This window comes from Podarcis cretensis (genome assembly GCF_951804945.1).
Source record: "Podarcis cretensis genome assembly, chromosome: 14".
NCBI lineage: Eukaryota > Metazoa > Chordata > Lepidosauria > Squamata > Lacertidae > Podarcis > Podarcis cretensis.
The window spans coordinates 45,800,995-45,821,430 of NC_137183.1; the positions used below are offsets into that span (position 1 = coordinate 45,800,995).

At 40.0% G+C, this 20,436-nt stretch overlaps 1 protein-coding gene across 3 annotated transcripts in view; it reads right to left on the minus strand.

The window, feature by feature from the left end:
• LOC307203205 (ubiquitin carboxyl-terminal hydrolase 22-A) overlaps positions 1-20,436 on the minus strand; it is a 110,668-nt gene that overhangs the window by 78,696 nt on the left and 11,536 nt on the right. For 2 of the 3 annotated variants that reach the window (XM_079953853.1, XM_079953852.1), the window contains exon 2: positions 4,902-5,034. In XM_079953853.1, coding sequence (XP_079809979.1) covers positions 4,902-5,034 — 133 coding nt within the window. Of the gene's footprint in view, positions 1-3,003; positions 3,072-4,901; positions 5,035-20,436 lie in introns of those variants that run through there. The other variant, XM_079953854.1, reaches the window with a different exon arrangement.

Below are 20,436 nucleotides of genomic sequence, written 5' to 3' on the forward strand. Positions count from 1 at the left end.
TCAATGTATTTACAAAAACAACATGCATCTTGGCAGCAGCTCTTATATAGGTCTTGTGGCACTTTGCAGTCTATGTAGAGAAAAAGGAAGAGAAAGAAAACATGAACCTCCTGCAAAATTTCATCTCAGTTATTTTTAATGACTAATTCACCTTGACTACATTCAAAGTAAAATACCCTGTTATTAGTTTTTGTTGTCTCTTATCCCATTTAGCCATTATGGGCAGTTCATAGGACAATTAATATGGAGCTGAAGCTAACAGGAGCCAGTTCTATTGTTTCTAACTCTTGAGTCGAAAGCTATTCCAGATCAGACTGTTTCTCAACCTAGCCCAGCAGTTCTCCAGGGTCTTGGAAAGAAACCTCTCACAGCACTTGCTATTCTGGAGATAGCAAGGACTGAATTAGAGACCTTCTGCATGCAAAGCATGAGGATTCCATACTCGAATTTGATCCTAATTTATGATATTTTCTGCATAGTAAATCTGGTACACAGTAAATCCGGCTCAAGGAGCACTCCAGTTGTCCACCACCACTGAAGAAGTAGCAGGGGGCGGGAGTGGTGACCATCTTTTCAGTCCTATCAAACATGCATTCCTTCTCAGAAAACAAAGATCTTGGCTCTATCTGCTATGCCTTTGAAAATCCAAGGAATTAATATTGCAGTGTGGTCCAACAGGCCAAGGGCTACAAAATGAGACTCACAAAGAAGATGACTGCCACAGGCTGGGGTCTCACTGTAGAATACAGAAGCCTATAATTACCTTGTCAGCAACTTGCTTTCTTTTTTCAATCAAGAGTCATATTTTGAACTGATCAAGGGCTTGGGGGTGGACTAGCTCCACCCACCAACTCACCTCCTACAAAGCATATGCACCAGCAAACGGCTCCAAGTTCTTTCTGCCCAGGAGGAACAGTAACAGATGCTTTGGCACAGTTCTTCCTTTATGCACCTCTGTTCTGAGTTATACACACAGGACAAATTTAGGTTGCTTTTAAAGGCCATAGAAATCAAGGTGTTAGAGAGTTCTAACTATATCTCCGTTTTGGAGAAAAGTAGTGAGATGCATAATACTGAATGAGAAGGGAAACTTGTCCTCAAGCTCAGGAGTTACACGCTGTGGGTGGATTTCACCCCTAGTACATGCAAATACATCATTCTGCAGCATATATGTAGCTGCTTCTGCTAAAGCTTCACAATTTGTTATCTGGAGCTTCAGGTTCTGCTCGTCTCCATGGAGACTGATGTAAGCTCAGCAAAGTCACTAAGTGCTTCAAAAATAATTTCAGTTCATTTTGAGATGTGTATGCATGTAACATGTTTTTTTGGGGGGTGATCAAATGGCATTCCAACGGTGCAGTTTCAGGCACTGCTGTAAATAATATTTTCACCTGACATTTCAGGGCTAGCACACATTAAAAGAGTTTCCCCACTCGTAACCTTGGCCAGAAGGAATTTTTAGAATAAGTTTTAAGACTTACATGCACTCTAAATTTAAGCATAAAAAATTTTAACCATATTACTACCATATACAGTAGATCCCAGGCAATTAATTGTAGCAATTAATTAGACCACACACTTTATCTCTCATTCTCTCCCATTTTTCTTAAGCTAACGGCCAGTTCCCATTGGATAGCTTCCTTTATTTCCAATAATCCTCTCCCCCCAAAAGTTACAGGTATGTCACTCTTATTCCACTTGGTTGCAGATCTAAGCATCCCCACACTTTGCTACTGTATGTTGGCACCACCAATTTGTAAAGCAACTAAATCATCATTACATTTTTTAAAAGTATTTCTTCACAAAAAAACCAAACCCTGCAGGTGGCAAGGACCATCTTAAGAGGCACTCACCCCTCACTCTCACGCAAGAAGGAATGCCTTTGCCAAGATGTATGTCTGCTGTGATATACAATATCTTTTTAAAAAGTATGCTTCCTTTCTTCAAAACTTCTGTTAATGATATGTAAATTTATGCTAATTTAAAATGAACTTAAACTTATTCAAGTAAGATTTCTCTGATCATGCAACAGCCTCATTTTTCTCATACTGAAACCCACATGTTACCCTCAGAGTATAGGTCAAGGAGTTCAAGGAGCCACTGGCCAATGGGCCTGCAAGATCCCATTGAAGGTAACAGCAGCACTGTAAAAAATAATAATCATGAAGCAACACTGGGAACCCGTTCCCCGAGCATTCCCAAAACTGGTAGGTGCACTCTGGTCTGCCTGCTCCTAATTCCTGCAACTGAAAAAACTCCTTAGCTGGTGAAAAGAATCACACACATAACTTTTAAGAATTCTGGCCCTCCTATTATGGTTTCATTGTGACAACTCCCATGCTATTTTCCAAGCCGCTATAAGTTGACTGCATTTGATATATATGAAGCTCCCGTTATACTGGATCCGATCATGCTCTTTCTAGACCAGTATGTAGAACATAAGAAGCTGCCTTATACCAAATCAGACCCTTAAGTCCATCTAGTTCAGTACTGGTTGGTAGCAGCTCTTCAGGGTTTCTGACAGGGCCTCTCCCAATCCTCCCTGGAGATGCCAGGGACTGAACCAAGGACCTTCTGCGTGCAAAGCAAATCCTCTACTGCTGAGCTATGGTCCTTTCCCAATATTTTCCTGTATTCTCTAACTGGCAGTAGCTCTTAGGGGTCTCAAGAAAGAGGACTGCAACCAAGCAATTGGTCCCAGCTAATTTGGATTTGTCCTTGAGAATATCTCAGTTGGTGCCTGGATCACTAGGAGTTCCTTCAGTATCAAAAGTCTGAAAACTAATGTACTTTAGAAAGGATACGGCATGCATGCAACCATGCACAAAATGTGGGCAAAATGTTTGACTTTATGCATTGATAATTAAGTGAACAGGTAATTCAAGCTTCGTGTTTTCAGTTAAGCCTTTTCAAGATGTATAGTAAGAGTAAGAAGTACTATATGTAATAATTATTTAAATAATAGGGCATTTGCATAGACATTGATAAGATAATATGACATACTGTTTGCTGACTCCTACCAGGCTGAGCATCTGACAAGTCTGGGAAGGTGAGGCAGTAGATGGAAAGTTTTTAACTAACGAAGTAAATACATGACAATCAAAATACATTTTTAAAAACACTCAAAAACACCTTCAAGGAGGTTGTCTATCCAAGTCACAAATACAGAGCTCATATATTAATGCAGGCCTAACTGGAAGTCCTGCTAGGTGAACTGAGAACATGTTTACTTCTTTATAAATAAAAGGGATTTAAGCATTTTAAAAATGAAGGTTTTCCAGGATAAACCACCAAAGACCATTTGATTTTAGGCAGGAAATTATAAAATTTAAAAGATATCAAGATCCAGTGGAATTGTCTGACATTTTCTGTTAAAATCAAGAGATCAGCTTTGTAACTGTAACACTCAGGTACACCAACATCTTTCATGATTACAAATAAGCTTTGCATCATAATAAAATGGAAAACATAAATACCACTCTCCTTTCCACTAACTAGAAAGCAGTTCGTTCTCTCTCTCTCTCCCTCTCTCTCTCTCTCTGTGTGTGTGTGTTTGACTTATTTATTTTTAGCTACCTAGTCTCAATTAATCAAGGCCATAATTATAGGGTAACTTCAGACTGTAAATTACCAGAAAAAATGAGTGGGGGGTTGTTGTTGTTGTTGTTGTTAAGCATTCCCTAAGCAACACCCTCTGGAAATGACCATCCAAGTAGGATTGGAACCACTGCAAATTGGTGCCACCCACCCCTAGTTCGGACAGTCACTCCAGCAGAATACTGTGGTCGAGGGTATCGAAAGCCGCTAAGAGGTCAAGAAGAATTAACAGGGACACATTTCCTTGTCTCTCTCTAGGCAGGGGTCATCATACAGAGCGACCAAAGAAGTTTCTGTGCCAAAACTGGGCCTAAACCCCCGCTGAAACAGATCCAGAAAATCTGTTTCGTCCAAAAGTGCCTGGATCTGGTCTGCAACCACTCACTCCAGAACTTTGCTCAAGAAAGGGAGATTAGGAACTGGCTGGTAGTTAGTTAGGTTTTCCAAATCCAGGGAAGGTTTCTTAACGAGTGGTTTTACCACTGCCTCTTTTAAACAGGCAGGGATCACCCCCTCTTGAAAAGAGGCGTTGATCACCTCCCTGGTCCAGCCAGCTGTTCCGTCCGTGCTGGTTTTTATCAGCCAAGAGTGGCAAGGATCTACAGCACAAGTGGTCGCCCTGACCGATCCAAGCACCTTATCCACATCCTCGAGCCTTATCAACTGAAACTCATCCAACACAACAGGACTAGACTGTGCTCTGGGCCCCCCATGAGATTCACCTGCTGTAACAGCACAGTTAAGTTCTTGGTGGGATGCAAGCGATTTTATCCTCAAAATGCACAGCGAGATACAGTTGGTTCTACCACCTCCTTTGGGCCAGCCTATAAAAGGCTCCATACAAACCAGAAAAGCTCTGCCGGACGACATAATGAAGATGCAGTAGAGACAGCAAAGTATGCCTTCTTTGCAGCCTTCACTGCCACTAGGTAGGCTCGATAAAGAGCACTTACCAGAGTTCAGTTGCATTCATTCGGATATTTCTTCCACTTGCATTCAATCTGTCTCCCAGCCCTAAGCTCTGGAGTATACCAGGGGGCCAAACGGGCTCCATGAAGTGGGAGCGGGTGCTCAGGGGCGATTGTGTCAATAGCCCAAGCCATTCGGGTGTTCCAGAGGTTGGCTAGGGCTTCGACAGAGGTGCCAGTCATATCAGCCAGAAAAATCTCTATATGAAATATCCTCTATAACCAGAAGAGTCAAGTTGTCTGGGTTCTGATCTAAATGTAGTATTTTCCACATTGTAAAAATCATGCATTAGTAAACAAGCAATGCTATTGCAGGAGTCTAAAAAGATTGCTTACCTAAGTTGTGTCGCTTTGCCTTTGCGTGCTCGTGGATGTGTTTCTTTGTAAAACAGCCAAAGAAAACACAGTACAGGCAAGAATGAAGTCTGTTCAGATGGGCACCACACATATGACAGATGCACGACTTTGCCTGAAATACAAAGATGATATTCATTACAAACAGCAAATACTTTATTGTGTAAGTTCATCCACTCTCTGATTAGGTTTGTAAGTACTAACATATGTGTGACATTTATTTCTACTTTCCAGTATTAAAATGAGCCAGACTGATAGCTAGAACTGAATTCTCCATCCAAAAGGGATATGCAGACAGCTATTATGCATGTTTTTCCACTAATGAAACACTTTTATAAACCCATATCTCTGTTGGTCCATCCCCATTTATTATGGCACAGATACAATCCAAAACAATACCTATCAGAACAGCTAGAGATTATTAGAAAGTGGTGCAACATCCTGTTAACCTTCTGCTAGCCAATCAGATGTCTTTAGTCAATTAAGATTTGTTTCGAACAGCTCTTACTGTCAGGAAGTTCTTCCTAATGTTCTTCCTAATGATTTGCAAACTGCTAAAATGGATAGCTAAGCAGATAAAACTCATCAGATGAATAACTTGCTTATTTGTTTATTTATGCAGCTAAAGTTGCTGGAGAAATACTCTCTGATGCACTGAACTCTTATTATAAAGATGTGAGAAAAGACAGGAAAGACTTTTTTTGATAATATAAGGAGAGAGTTCCCACCACTGTGCAGTACCACAACATATTTTAGACTAGCAAAATGTCTCTTATACGTATGATGGGGACGAAGGATGTATTCACGTGCACAACAAACATATATTACACACATAGTTTGCCAGCGAAGGCCTGGCCACCTGCTGCCAGGGATGTTGATTTGTTTTAACCCCCACTGCAACTCCATCCCCAAGTATCCTTTTTATTTTAGTCCATTCATGGATGATGACCATTCATTCCTACTGAGAAAAGAAAGGGGTACATACAGAAAAATCACTGCAGTGGGGGTTAGACATGCTTTCTGTTTCCCAGCACTCAATTCAGGATTAGTCTCCTCAGTTGTGTCACAGTCAGTTTACTTTGCCCCAGAGAAGTGTGAGAGTTCCAATCTGCATCTCTTTCCCCCGAGTTTTACTTTCCGGATATGTTAAAATATTGGGAACTGGGTTTTGTTTTGTTTGTACTTATTATTCTATGTCTACCAAAAACCCTTTTGTCCCCATTCCATTTGCCAAGATTTGTACAGAAGTCAGAAGTACAGAAGTACCAATTTAAAATTGCATGCTGGTCTAGACACACAGACTTTAGGAAATGGTTAGGTATTAAATTCAGGTGGGAGGTTAACCATTTAAGCACTCCATTAAAAAACCAAAACCATTTAACCATTGCAGCCAACCAAGTTCTGTTCAATGCAGACTCATTTAAACTAATGGACCTAAGTTAGTAATGTCTGTTAATTCCAATGAGTCTACCAAGAGAAGAACTTAGCTGGATAAAACACTTTAAGTTCAACTTTGACTTAAGCATCGCATCCAAGCTGAGAGGTGAAAACAGATCCACTTACGACAGCTCCCAGGGTGGGAGGCTGGGAGAAGAAAGGGAAGTGACTGGGTGAGCTGGGAGAGTTCACCCCTTTCTGTGTGAGACAAGGGTTAAGATCTACCTTTGAGAGAGCACTTTGCCTTTTCTTCCCTTCCCTTTCTTTTTCATTTAGATTAATTTGTTTTTTATTGTATTATGAAAAAGCGTCAATATTTTTTAAATGGAAAACCGATCCTCTTACAAACCCAAAACCACCCATCTATTTTATGGATTATTTTTAAACATAGATACAATTCCAACACTTATTTACATAAAAGTTGCAAATTTCATAATGCATCAATACAGAGCTGTAATTCTTGGGTACAAATGGCTAAAATATGAGCAATCTCTCTGATGAAAGGCACTATGTCAACTCTTGACAATTTTGTTTCTAATTTGATTGTACAGAACACAATGAGGTAACAGAAAAGAACCTACTTTGTTACAGGCACTCAAAGAATGACTAGCAGAAAGTGACATCATTTTGTTCCTGGGAGTCTTCAAAAGTAAAAAAAAAATGTGAGAAGTAAGGACAGGAAAAGGAACTCCCAAGGAGGGTGGGCTAAGTAGGTATAGGCAGGAAGAAGTTGGGCTTATTCTAAAGAAATGTCACTAACCTGACATTTCTCAATGAACAATAGACCATTTCCATATTGAGAATGCCCAAGAATTAGAATGCCCACTCACATTAGAATGTTTGGGAACATTCTATGACATCACAGCAGACTAGTCAATGGCAAGTAAGAAGCCAACATATTAGTAGAGAGGCAATAGCCATTCTGACCTCACATATATAAAAAAGCAAATTCTCAAACTTGCAGGCAAGTACTAAACAAATGTTTTTGTTCAAATTTCTATACAGTGGTGCCCGCAAGACGAATGCCTCGCAAGACGGAAAACCCGCTAGACGAAAGGGTTTTCCGTTTTGGAGACGCTTCGCAAAATGAATTTCCCTATGGGCTTGCTTCGCAAGACGAAATGTCTTGCGAGTTTTTCCGACTTTTTTTCCCTCCCCCCCTTTTCTAAGCCGCTAAGCCGCTTATCTGCTTATCCGCTAAGCTGATAAGCCGCTAAAAGCCGCTAAAAGCCGCTAATAGCGCTAATCCGCTAAGCCGTCAATGGGCTTGCTTCGCAAGACGAAAAAACCGCTAGACGAAGAGAATCGCGGAACGGATTCTTTTCGTCTTGCGAGGCACCACTGTACTGCCCTTCATTCGAGGATCACAGGGTGGTTTGCAAAATAAAAACACAAAAATACATACCATTGTAAGAAACAAAAACAATACTCTCCCCCCCCCCCACATTTTAAAAGGCCATAGCTAGTTTAATAATAATAATAATAATAATAATAATAATAATAATAATAATAATAATAAATTTTATTTATATCCCGCCCTCCCCAGCCGAAACCGGGCTCAGGGCAGCTAACAACACTGAAACAGTGCAACATTATAAAAACATTATAAAAATTAATTAAAATCAAAATTGATGATTTAATTAGGCAAATGTTAGTTGTGAGCCAATATGCACCAATGTGTCAGAAAACAGCTTGAACGCTGGGTTAGAGAAACTGTCAGCTGCCTTGGATAACTACTTAACTGCCAAAATTATTGCGGGGAAAAGAGAGGGAAGGAATAACACCCAGCGAAGCAAGAACTCCTGTTCAAATGAATGCTAGCCCCGCCGCCTAAATGCCAATACATGTGTTGACTTTGTCCCTGACTGGTGTGAGGCCAGCATCCTTTCAAGAAGACCTAACACAGATGCAGAGATTGCATCCCCATGAAGGTAGTTCTTCAGTCAACCACTGACTGCAGCTAAGAGGCAAGCAGGCAGCATGTTCTCAGAAGCCCTTTCATGTGTGTTTTGCTACCAAACACCCGAAAGAGCGCTAACAAATCTGCTCCTATTCTAATCAAAGAAAAAGCTCTTCTGATACCAAATACTGCAAGACTTACAATGATTTATTACTAGACAGACACTGAACTCAACTGTATTCTGTAATCTTAAACACGTTTAAGCTAGGAGTCCTACTGATAATGGTTTCTGGGTAAACAGGCTTAACAACAAGGTGCAGTTCTAATGATGCAATTCTTTTTCAAATCACGACTTTTTCAAAAGCTCAAGGAAGTTTGGGAAAAGATAGAACATGGCAACATCAAGGCGGCTTATGAATCATTAGCTGGGAGTGTTAAAAATATAGGCGGCTGCTATTTATGACATTCAGCATTGCAACTCACAAAACTAAAGTTTAAAGAAATTATGCAAGCCTGTAACACAGCACTTGGGACTGAGATCTTAATTTTTCCAGCTGTTGACAAATAGCAATATTGTTTACTGGTTTAACCATCTAGAGTAGGGGTGGGGGACCTTTTCCAAAGAGACGGCCACATTCCCTCATGGGCAACTTTCCAAGGGCTACATGCCAGGGATGGACAGGCTCAGATGCAAAAGTGGGTGGGTGAGATACATAAGGGGCATAGCAACAAATGTGATTCTTACCTTTGTACAACAGAGATCATTTCAGACTTGTGGAAGTGAGAGGTTTCTATACACACCAACCCACATCTCTTCACCCTCCATCCAGGCAAGGAAGCAGCAGCATCTTAGCCTGGCAAAAGCAGTGGAGGAAAGTGCAGAGCAGAAGGAGGTAGCGTAGCCTTGGGAAGTGTTTCAGGAGCTGAACAGAAGTTAGGAGGGCTTCATCTGGCCACTGGGCCTGAAGTTCCCCCACCATGATCTAAGAGGGTAGCGTATGATCAAAAACATTGTCTGGGAAATTTAAATACAGTGGTACCTCTGGATGCAAATGGGATCCGTTCCGGAGCCCCGTTCGCATCCTGAAGCGAACGCAATCCGCGTCTGCACGTGCTATGATTCTCCGCTTCTGCGCATGATGTCATTTTGAGTGGAGCGTAAACTTGAAAATGCTCAACCTGAAGCATATTTAACCCGAGGTATGACTGTATGCCAACTAAATGCCCTGGTACAATATTGCAGCCAGTGCTTATCAGACCTCGCTTTAAGTGTCATGTGAATTTCCCTGGTTAACCAAAGCTCCTTCAAGGAGTGGGAAATACAATGTATTAACTGAAATAAGGATGGGAAAGTAAATAGTTAGTAGATAAAACACCTAATAAGAAAGTCATGAGGGCTTCTGATAGCCCTGTCATTATGCTTATTTTTTTTCTGCTGGGATTTAGGTTGTATGTGTTGCTACTACAGTATATAATCTCCACAAGTAGGATTCTTACATAAATATAAACACAAGAATATCAGGGAAATAATGGGGAGAAATAACAGAAAGACAATACTGGGCAATACACTTTGCCATACTAAGGTCTACCCAGATTCTCCAATTCTGTGATTGTATAGAAAAATTTACAGAATCTGAATGAAGAATTCACCAGCCTTCCTGAGAATACCACCTAATGGGAGGGCAAGGAACCAAGTTTGTTTTTCACAGCTTTATATCACGAAAAGCTCTCAGATTTCCAGCAATATGACTTTACTCTGATTGCTAATTTATACTAGAATTTGGTGTAGAAATTTCTATTTGTTTTTTGTTTGTTTGTTTGTTTGTTTTTAGAGTACAGAATACAAGAAGTACCACTAATCTGAATTAAAGGGTTAGAAAATGCTGGGCTCTTAAATAATAAAAAATATTCACATAAAACCTAAGGGTATTATCCTACAGTGAACAGCTAAGATTCCAGTGTATCCTACCAGAAGAACTCAACACTTTCCTTGACAGAACGAAGCTGACAAAGTCTTTGCTGCATGGAGAAGATAGTGAAAGTAGACTGATGGACCTATGAGCTTATCTGAAGGTTTTCTACAATTGCCACGATTAGAAGCTCTCTTTCCCATTTCATGTTGAACTTCAGTTCTACAGCAATAAGCTATACTAAAAAAAAAGTACCAAAATACAGAAGACATATGAAGAAAATACATTTCATGTCTAGGTTCTCAATACTAAATGTAACCAAATTTCTAGCACAAAGGCACAGAACGAGGTAAAATAAAGAGAAACTTATGTTTACCAAAGCTTTATTGGACTCTACATTTAATTTTTAATTCTGTTTTGTACTTTGCTTAGTTTTGTTCGTTATAATATATTTTTGTTTTAGTTTAGTTTTTAGGAAATTACTGCTCATTATTGTTGTATGCTTACGGTTTTTAAATGATATTTCATTATTATTTTTCATAAATAAAGTTTCTTATATTGGTTTTCATCAACACAAATATAGCAAATTTACTTTAAAAGAGTAAATTTCAAAGGTTCAAATTTCCACAAAAAAAGTTCTCTAGTGTAGTGGCTCAATAAACCAATTCCTAATATAAACCAGTCTGATTATGGGGGGGGAAAGATTTTTTGTAATGTTTTGTAATAAGTTTAATAATAATGTTCAACCTTATGCTATTTTTAACCAGCTGTAAAATTATGAGTGTTTCTTAAGACTTTTTGGTTTCATTTTATTTACTAATAAAAACAATGAGAAAAATAATAAACCAACTCCTCTAGGATAAAGAACCCTTGGCAATATGTGAGCATATGTCTAAATAATGGCTGAACAGCTGCATCTCTGTACGAGGAAACTTCTTTCTTTACAAGCTAGGAGAAGATGAGAAATTGCAAATCTCTCTCTTTTCAGGAATACATATATACAATCATACATACACACACACAGAGCCCTACTTATATTTCAGAACGCTGATTTCCCCGTTTTCTGCAATGCACCACTGCAGTAGCCAATTTCACATGAGAACAAGATGATTGCCAATACCGCAGTAGTGTGTTCTAAGTATAAAAATCTATTACTTTACCTCATTCATTCCCCTGTGTCAGCAAATCGTGAAAATGTTTTTAAACATTCTATTAGGTAATGCATTGATCTAATCTTCAGGGACACGTGACTTGAGAAGTAATGCAGCAGGCAAGCTAAGCAGCCTAGCTAAGAAACCCTGCCTACCTGACATTGTGCAGGGTGTCTTATTCAATGCTGCCCATGAAGCTAAGATGCTATTTGCAAGGTAGGAACACACAGTGAATGAAAATTTTATTCTTACCAGAGATTTGGGGAGGGGGGAGAGAGAGAGAGAGAGAGAGAGAGAGAGAGAGAGAGAGAGAGAGAGAGAGAGAAATGTATGTTTGGGGTAACCTGCCCTGATACTCTGATGAAAAACACTAGTTTCATTAACTACAAACCCCAAAATTTGGGATCCCCTCCAAACTGATGCTAAAGTTTTGCAATTGTTTTGCAGTGTGAACCCCACATTTTCCAGTGTCCCGCAAACTTAGGAATTGATAACTATGGCCCCTGGTTTGGGTATCACCCAAAAACCTGACATTGTCCGATTCACTCCAAACCAGTCCCAAAGTTTTGAATTGTTTTCCAGTGAAAGCACCATGTGTTGCAGTGCCCCCAAAAATGCAGAGGAAGAGATACAGGAATCCCCCCTACTTATGTGGAGATTGCCTTCTGGGTCCCCATGCACATAAGTGAAATTGTGTAAAGTGGGAGGGAACGTGGGGAAGAATGAAAGAGACGCTCACCCTGGAAATTGCTCAGGACCACCGCCTGGCCTGTCTCGAGACTCCCTGCCTGCTGGGAGCCAGTGTGTGCAGGGGTGATGATGATTGGCCACAGAGGCCGAGGGCTGAGGAGGATACCCAGTGGAACTGGCACCAGGAAGGGGGCATGGATGTGCGGCAGAGGTGGGGCGACTGCACCTCCCCTCCTGTTCCACTGTAGAATCTCCACGAATAAACAACAACAAAGAGGCTGTGGGACTTTAAGAGGTGTTTTTATTATGACATAAAGTTTTGTTGGCCAGAGCCTACCTTTTTTGTATGTGTATACATATATAATATTGAGTTTGAAATAATAATAACAACAACAGATTTTAAGACAAACTACTATAAACAATCATTTTGGTGATATTCTGGAGTCCTGTGCCATCCTGAGATTGTTCTGAATTTAAGATCTTGTGTTTCTGAGGTTTTATGATTTTAAGATCTGTGACTGAATGGCCAGGAATTTGAATTTGCTACGGCTGCATTCACTCAGGGGTTTTCTCCCATTAGTTTCAATGATTATAAAGCTAGCATTTCGGTTGCATTTTCTAATGTTCTTTTCGTGCCTTTTCAAGTTGAATCCAACATCTTATCACACATGATAACACATTTCAAGACATTATTTTAAGAGGAGATGATGGGAGTGTGCATGGGTGCCTAAAAAAATTAGTTTTGCAGGCAATTGAGCAACATTGGAATTGAAAAGACCAGAATGGCCACAAAGAGAGTGGGTTACAGTTTTTGGGGTGCTGAAAAATCATTGCAAAACTTTGTTACCTGTTTGGAGTGAATCAGACAGTGTGGGAATCTGGGTGTTGTTAACTACAGTGGCATTAACTAGAACCCCCAGTTTGATGCATTACTGGGCTTTTTTGCGGGGTGCTGAAAAATGGGGGTTCAAAATGCAAAATGATTGAAAAACGTTGGCACCAGTTTGGAGTGAATCAGGTTTCTCAGTGATACCTATGACCAGGTATCCCCAGCCTGCGGCCCTCCAGATGTTTTGGCCTGGAACTTCCGTGATCCCTAGCTAACAGAACCAGTGGTCAGAGATGATGGGAATTGTAGTCCAAAACATAAGGAGGGCCGAAGGTTGGGGTTGCCTGCCTATGACTCTCTGAGTATCAGTTGGGGGGGGGCTGAAAAACTATTGCAAATTTTTGCCAATGGTTTGGAGGGGGTCCCAAATTATGGGCTTTGCAGTTAATGAAGCTGAAAATACTCTTAAGCACAATCTTTTCAGAAAAAGAAACTTAATGGAAATGTAGATCAAAGCTTTAGCAACTCAATGGTTCTTATGTAGACAACTGTAGACCTCAGTTCCCTTCTGTTTTGTTTTAAGCACTGTAAGCTGTCCACAGAAAATGTGGAACTTAATTAGTCCACATCAAAGTCACTTCATTCCTGCTAGCAGTGAAGATAGCTGCAATATAGATCCTCTACAACATGATTTATTTATGCAACATGAGGGAAAGCCAGAAAAAAGGGGGGGTGTTAACTACCTCAGAGTCAGATTCTTAAAAAAAATGTCCTGTGCGATTTAGGTTAAACTCAAGTATAAGACCACATCAGAGTCACTGCAATTCCCCTAGCAGGAAAGATCACTGCAATACAGATCCCCCACATGATTTATTTATGCAGCATATAGTTTAGACTGGTCTAGGAGTTAATTGTCTCCCAATTTTCCAGTCCTTAAAGTTGTCAAATTATGCACAGTTCTTACCAGTGGTCCGGCTCTCACGTCATGCTAAATCAAAACATTTTGTGTACTCCTGGAGAGACTCTAGCCACTTTGCTCCTCCTCAGTCATTCTGCTGCTGTGCTGCACTGAGCTAAGCCCTAATTTAGCTTAGCACAGGGGTTTGGAATCTCTAGCCAATCTTGGCTCACCAAGGGACTAATTGAACCTACAATACCATTTCCCCCCAAATCACACCCACCCGTCAATCAGTTGATATCAGTTGATGAGCAGGGTCCAATTCTGCTACATGCTGCTTTGCCAGCATGTTCCCTGTGGGGAATGCCCTGGCAAAGCAGACTCCTCCAGAAAACAGGATTGAATCCTCCATTCATCAGCTGATCAGTACATTAGAGAATGAGTGTTTCCAGGATGGACCTACAGTCATAGAAGATACATGCCACTCATTGGTACCCTGGACAATGCAATACTTAATCCTTTAAAAATCTTTTTTAAGGAACGCCTGCAAGATGTGAAATCTATAAATGTATGAAGCGAAGGAGTTTTGGAGACTAAAGACACTATCAGCAGCTTCATTTAATGCATTTATTGTTAGAAGGTCTGCACTAAGTGGGGTTCTCATGGAGTTTCCATGAGAAAAATTAAAACACTGGCAAAAACTAGCCAAAACAACAAAAGGTTAAATATTTTATGTTTAGCTTCACTTCATACCCTGCTGGTATTATCTCCACATTTTCCTATCTACTAGACAGTAATTACATAATGCCACCCCCAGAAATTAGTAAATTATAGTGTTTTCATTTATGGACACTTTGCATTAAATGCCAAAGCATTGCTTAGTTAACTGAAAACAAATATACAAACTCCCAAACTGCCTGCTGGGATTAATGGCTAAGAAAAATTCCTAGCAAATGTGTTTCTACAGCAATTAAGTTTTGACTTTTAAAAAAATACTACGCGTATGTACAAAAACACTTGCCCACATTCCTAATATACTGAACTATTTCAAAGATAGTACATTTTAAAAAGCAACCACTACCATCACATGAACATTTAACACAATGCACAGACCTTCTAAAATCTGTTCAGCATCCAAGACCACAAAAGCCAGCATCTAATTTCAAACATCATGCAGCCTACTTACAAAACACTGCTTTTCATTGGTGAACAGTAGGATTAATGCTACTCACACTAGGGAAATGCAGTTCAACACTACATTGCACTGATGGAAGCAAAAGCCAAATCATCTTCAGAAATGAACATACAGCTTATTGGATGCAAAAGGGTAGGAGAGGAGAAGAGCGAACAAGAAAATGCATAGGGCACACTTAACGTTTTCCACCATTTGAACAGTAGTTTAAGGACTCTTTTGAAGCAGTTTCAGGGAGCACGACTGTCAATTCTCTGTGTCAAAACAAGCCAAATTTCAGTCAAAGTGGCTGATGAAAGCAATAGCACCTTTTTTTACATCAGAAAGTTGTGTGTCTGTGTGTCTCGTTTTGACCCTATGCAAATGAGATAATAAGATTCTTCAGGTTTCTTTTTCAGAATATATTTAAATCCAGCAGGACCTAGTGAATGGTCCAAGGTCATCTGATTTTGCAGAAGTGCTGAAGCTAAGCAGATGTTGACCTGATAAGTCTTCTTGGAGGCAGACCCTCACCCTTCTGCATCGGAAACATGTAGGAAGCAATCAGGCTGTAGTGATATCACCCAATATTTCCTCTGAAAGAATTGTGAATTTTGAGAAGGTGATCAAAGAAAGAGATGCCATGTCCAGAAACTTTAATTCATGAACTATTTTCTCCTAGAAGTGAAAGGGTCTGACTGCCTCAGCTGGAGATTTCTCAATTGAAACTAACTTATGAAGAGGCTTGGGCATCTCACTTTTGCAGTTTCTAATATTTTGCATATATGCTTGGTTCACTGATTCAGATAGTATTATATCTCACCTCTTCTCTAAGGAGCTCAGGGCAGATTACCTAGGGGTCCTTTCATTTTATTCTCAAAGCCACCCTATGTAGCAGTTAAAACTCAGACATGACAACTGCCTTGAGCTTATCCAGTAAGCTTTATGGGTTAGTAGATTCTGTATTCCAACTATTGTACACACAGTACACTTTCCCCCTAGGAATCAGCACCTGAAGGCCAGATTTGGCTACATTAATGCAATCACCCTAATCTGCCTGAGGCATGTAGAGGGGACGAAGACAAGGACCATGGCACGGCAACTTTCCCCTCAAAGTGAGCTAAGTATATTCTTAAAATCAGGCATAGGGTAATCACTGTTCATAAGTGTGCCGTGTCAGTATAGGCTTCCAATATTATTTCACTTGCTTCTTGGATGCAAGTTATCATCAGAATAAATTGTTAACAGATCCCTAAAATAATATTCACTCACCTAGGAGTTAAAAGGGGAAGCTGATTAAAAGCTACATCCTGAAGTTCCAAAACCTAAACTCTCACCTTCATCATGGCTACCTGACATAAGAAAGGCACCACTTACTAAATAAGCAGAATCTTTTCAAGGTGTTTGCTTTTAAAAAAACAACTTTATCTTGGCAGCTGAAATAAAAACCTTAATGTTGACTCCTAACTGGAATCCAAGCCAGCCGACTTTTGCAACTACTGTATCTCAACAGAAATCCTTGACAACCACATGCTTTTTATGGGCAATTCTGCAGTTAATGTTGGTTGTTGTTTTTTTTTACTATATTCCTTACTGGATTGTTATTTTAACTTCATAATAAAGTCTTTTTTTAAACAAAAAACAGTTGGTCAATAAATAAATCCTGGGATACGTAAGAGCACAAATAGTAGTATACTATCATAAATTATTCTATACAATAGAATAAACTTTTAAAATAGGTTTAATTCTCCTTCCCCCCCCCCTTTTCAAAACAGCATTCTGCAGAAAATAGCTGCCTGCAGTCCTTCTGTAAAGGCACTTGCTATTTAGTCCACAAAGAACGTGAGAAATCTGCATTGCTGTCTGACATTGAAAAATGATTTTTAGGAATGCACTGGGAAGGGTGGCATGTTTCTAGAAAATGAAGCACTAGTCTTTAAAGGGAGGAAGGGGGATGGGACCCAACAAAGCAGCTGTCAGAGCCAGTTCTTGTTCAACTAGGGTAGAACAAGGCCAAGTCATTGGGGGAATAAGATGAAGGAAGTCCATAGCCAGCAAGGAAGAATGACAGCAGAGTCTGAGCAGTGACTTTATGCGTGTAGTAGAGCAGCATGCCCTCATGCACCATCCCATCCTGCATACAAATTAACATGCGGCTCATTTTAACAATCCATCCTCAAAAAAGGAAGGTGGGAAAGAACTGCATGTGCCCCAAGATGTGTATGTGATTGTGGTGATGCAGGTCTCCCCTTCTACTATTCACTGGACATTCATATATATATATATATATATAACCCCAAAAATGGTCAATCAAGATACTCACAGAGGAGCACTAGCTCATTTAACATATGTGCCACATTTATTCTGGAAATACTATTGTTACTTTACCTCAATAGCTTGTTACCACAGATAAACCATTTTGCTGTGGCTGCAAGTCAACATTTAAGGAGCTCAGAAAGAGGCAGGAATACATTGTTACAATGGGCTATGTTCACTATAAATCTAGTACAACTATCCCTCATATATTCTTTAGAATTAAATCTATTGTATTTGAGCAAGGGAATGTGATTTCTAATCTGGTCATGTCTGGGGTGCAGGAGAATTTATTTGGATGCGGAAGCTGCAATCCAACAGTTCCAAGGCAAAACAGGAAATTTTTATGATAGAAGAAAAGAGGTGTGATAGAATAGTTGTTTAAATGGTCAGACCACCTTTTGAGAAAGGGTATACAAAATACATTAACCATAATAATAATTTATTATTTATACCCCACCCATCTGTACCTTAAATGACAAGGCTTCAACCGAAGCATAATCTTATTTTTGTGACTGCATTTTTTGTAACTGTAGTTTTTAAATCATTTTTCATGATGTATTTAAATTCTTGTAACCCGCCCTGGGACCTTAAGGAGAAGGATAGTTAATAAAAGCACCGGCATGCTTAAGGTATCTAAACTGAAGCATTCTGGAGTCTAGAACTAGTATTTAGACCATCTAAGGAAGCCAATTCTAAAACAGTCAGGAAAGAAACCATCCCATCAAAGAGTACCAACAGAGGGATTGATTGCCTTTAAGTGAAAAGAGATTCCCTTTGCTTTAGGGAGCATAGCTGAAACAGTTAATCTTTGCCAAGTCTTAAGCAGGTCCTATTCATGCCACCAGTTGTGGTTTTTTTAAATCCATGCTTACACATACACATACAGATTCACCTTTCTTTGTTAGGCAATAATGTTTATAACATCATGTTGTACAAAGGACTACTAGACAGAAGAGTTCAATTTGGCACGCTTGTATGGCTGTGGAAGCACAAATCGACAAGACCAGCAGCATGAACAGTTACAGAAGGACTCTGCCATGTGGCACAGAACCAACTCTGCTGGCTGGTCTACACCTCACTGCCCTGAACAAGGCAGGGGATTAAAGTGTTGGTTACTGCCAGAGCATGGCTGTGCACCAGGCTTTCCTTGCCTGGCAGACAGTCTACTTGGAGTCATTGCCAGCTTACAGAATGTCCAGCAGCCTTCAGGCTGTTCCTTTCTACAAGAGCAACACTGCTATGGCAAAGCAAATATCAGAAGTGGGTGCTTCAAAACTAGGACGTAAATACATGCTAGCATAGTTTAAAAAGAAGACAAAAGAGGTTCCACTAGTATCATGAATAGTAATTATTTATATCCAGAATTACGTGACCCGGAAGTGTCTCCAGACAGCGCTGGCCCCTGGCCTCTTAAGTGAGATGGGCGCACAACCCCAGAGTCTGTCAAGACTGGCCCGTACGGGCAGGGGTACCTTTACCTTTACCTTATATCCAGAATTGGGGGGAGAACTAAGCAAGACAATAAAGTACACTTACTATTTCCCTGTTAAATCTGAAGAGCAACAACAAGGTCCTAATGCATTCTAGAAGCTAGAGAACCTAAACCATGCTTAAGAGGGACTATCCTTGTTCAAAAAGAGTTTCTCTGTAGCAATATGAGGAAAAAGTTGTCAAATGCATGATCAATGAACACTGAAGGTTCAACAGCAAATCACCAAGTGTAGTTTCTGTAGCCTATATCACTCCTCCAAACGACCCTTAGTCCCTCCTGCCATTTTTTTCCTGACATCCATTATCTTAGCCCTTGGCAGGAATTATGAAGTATAACAAATGCAGTAATTTTCCAATTAGCAGATCTACACTAAGGGTTGTAGGCAAACTAATTTCTACTCAGAGTAGACCCACCGAAATTAGCGTACTTAAGTTGGTCACATCCATTAATTCCAATAGGTCTACTCAAATTCTAAGAAATGGTGAATACAGTTCTAAGCATGCAAGCAGCAAATATTTGTAACGAAGGAGCACCATGGCAGGAATGAACATGCAGGCACCTAGGATTTGAAATATTTTTTCAAGCCTGTCTAATATAATTTCACTTTCCGGGTAAGACTGGAACAGACAAATTGGTATCAAGCAATGGTTTACAGGTTCCCCTAGATATCTCAGAGCAACAGACTTCACTGGGTCTCCCCACCCCACCCCTTTCCAGTTGCCCTGAAGCATAAAAATAACCAACACAAAAGAGGCATTCTTTCTCTCTCTCTCTGCAAACACACACGTGTCTATACGTATATATACAGTAGTACCTCGGGTTAAGTACTTAATTCATTCCGGAAGTCCGTTCTTAACCTGAAACTGTTCTTAACCTGAAGCACCACTTTAGCTAATGCTGCCACGCCGCCAGAGCACGATTTCTGTTCTCATCCTGAAGCAAAGTTCTTAACCTGAGGTACTATTTCTGGGTTAGCGGAGTCTGTAACCTGAAGCGTACGTAACCTGAGGCACCTGTAACCCGAGGTACCACTGTACTGCATCTGCTTCCAGAGTGCACATTTCTACTAAAAGAATATTCCTAAGTTTTGACATTCTCCTCTTCTATACAATACTGTATGCATAAAGCACATCTATGTAGCTTTGCATGTTCTTTGTTATAGTCTTAATATTCTGCACACAAAAGAGCAAAAAAATCTGAAGTAAACGCTACAAAAGGGCCAAGAAGGAATTTATGAGTACTGCATGGCAAGCCAACAATTTAGCTAATGGTACTACAGTCCACAAGCAATGAATCAGGTATTCTAGATGCAAGGTTCTGCTACAGTGACTGGACTAAACAGTGTAGCTCGCAACAAAGGAAGTAGTACTCTGAAAATGAAAAGAATTCACAATATTCCTGATATACAGGCTAGATACATGCATCTTTTTTGATACCACATCAATAAAGAGATTGGGAAGATTCAGAGGAGCAAAGAGGTTGATTAAAGAGTCTATAGAATGCTGGACAAATAATCTAAGTAGATGAAACCAAGTAGGTTTGGCACACAAAAGAAGCAGTTTGAGATGGCAGGGTGAGATGTGAAATCTGATCTTCAATTATTTAAAAGGCCGCCATGAAGATCAATGTTTGCTGGTACTATCAGCGGGCCCAGAGTGTGTACAGAAAAGTAGATTTAATATAAATTATTAGTAACTGCTTTCAGAACTGGGCAATGTAACAG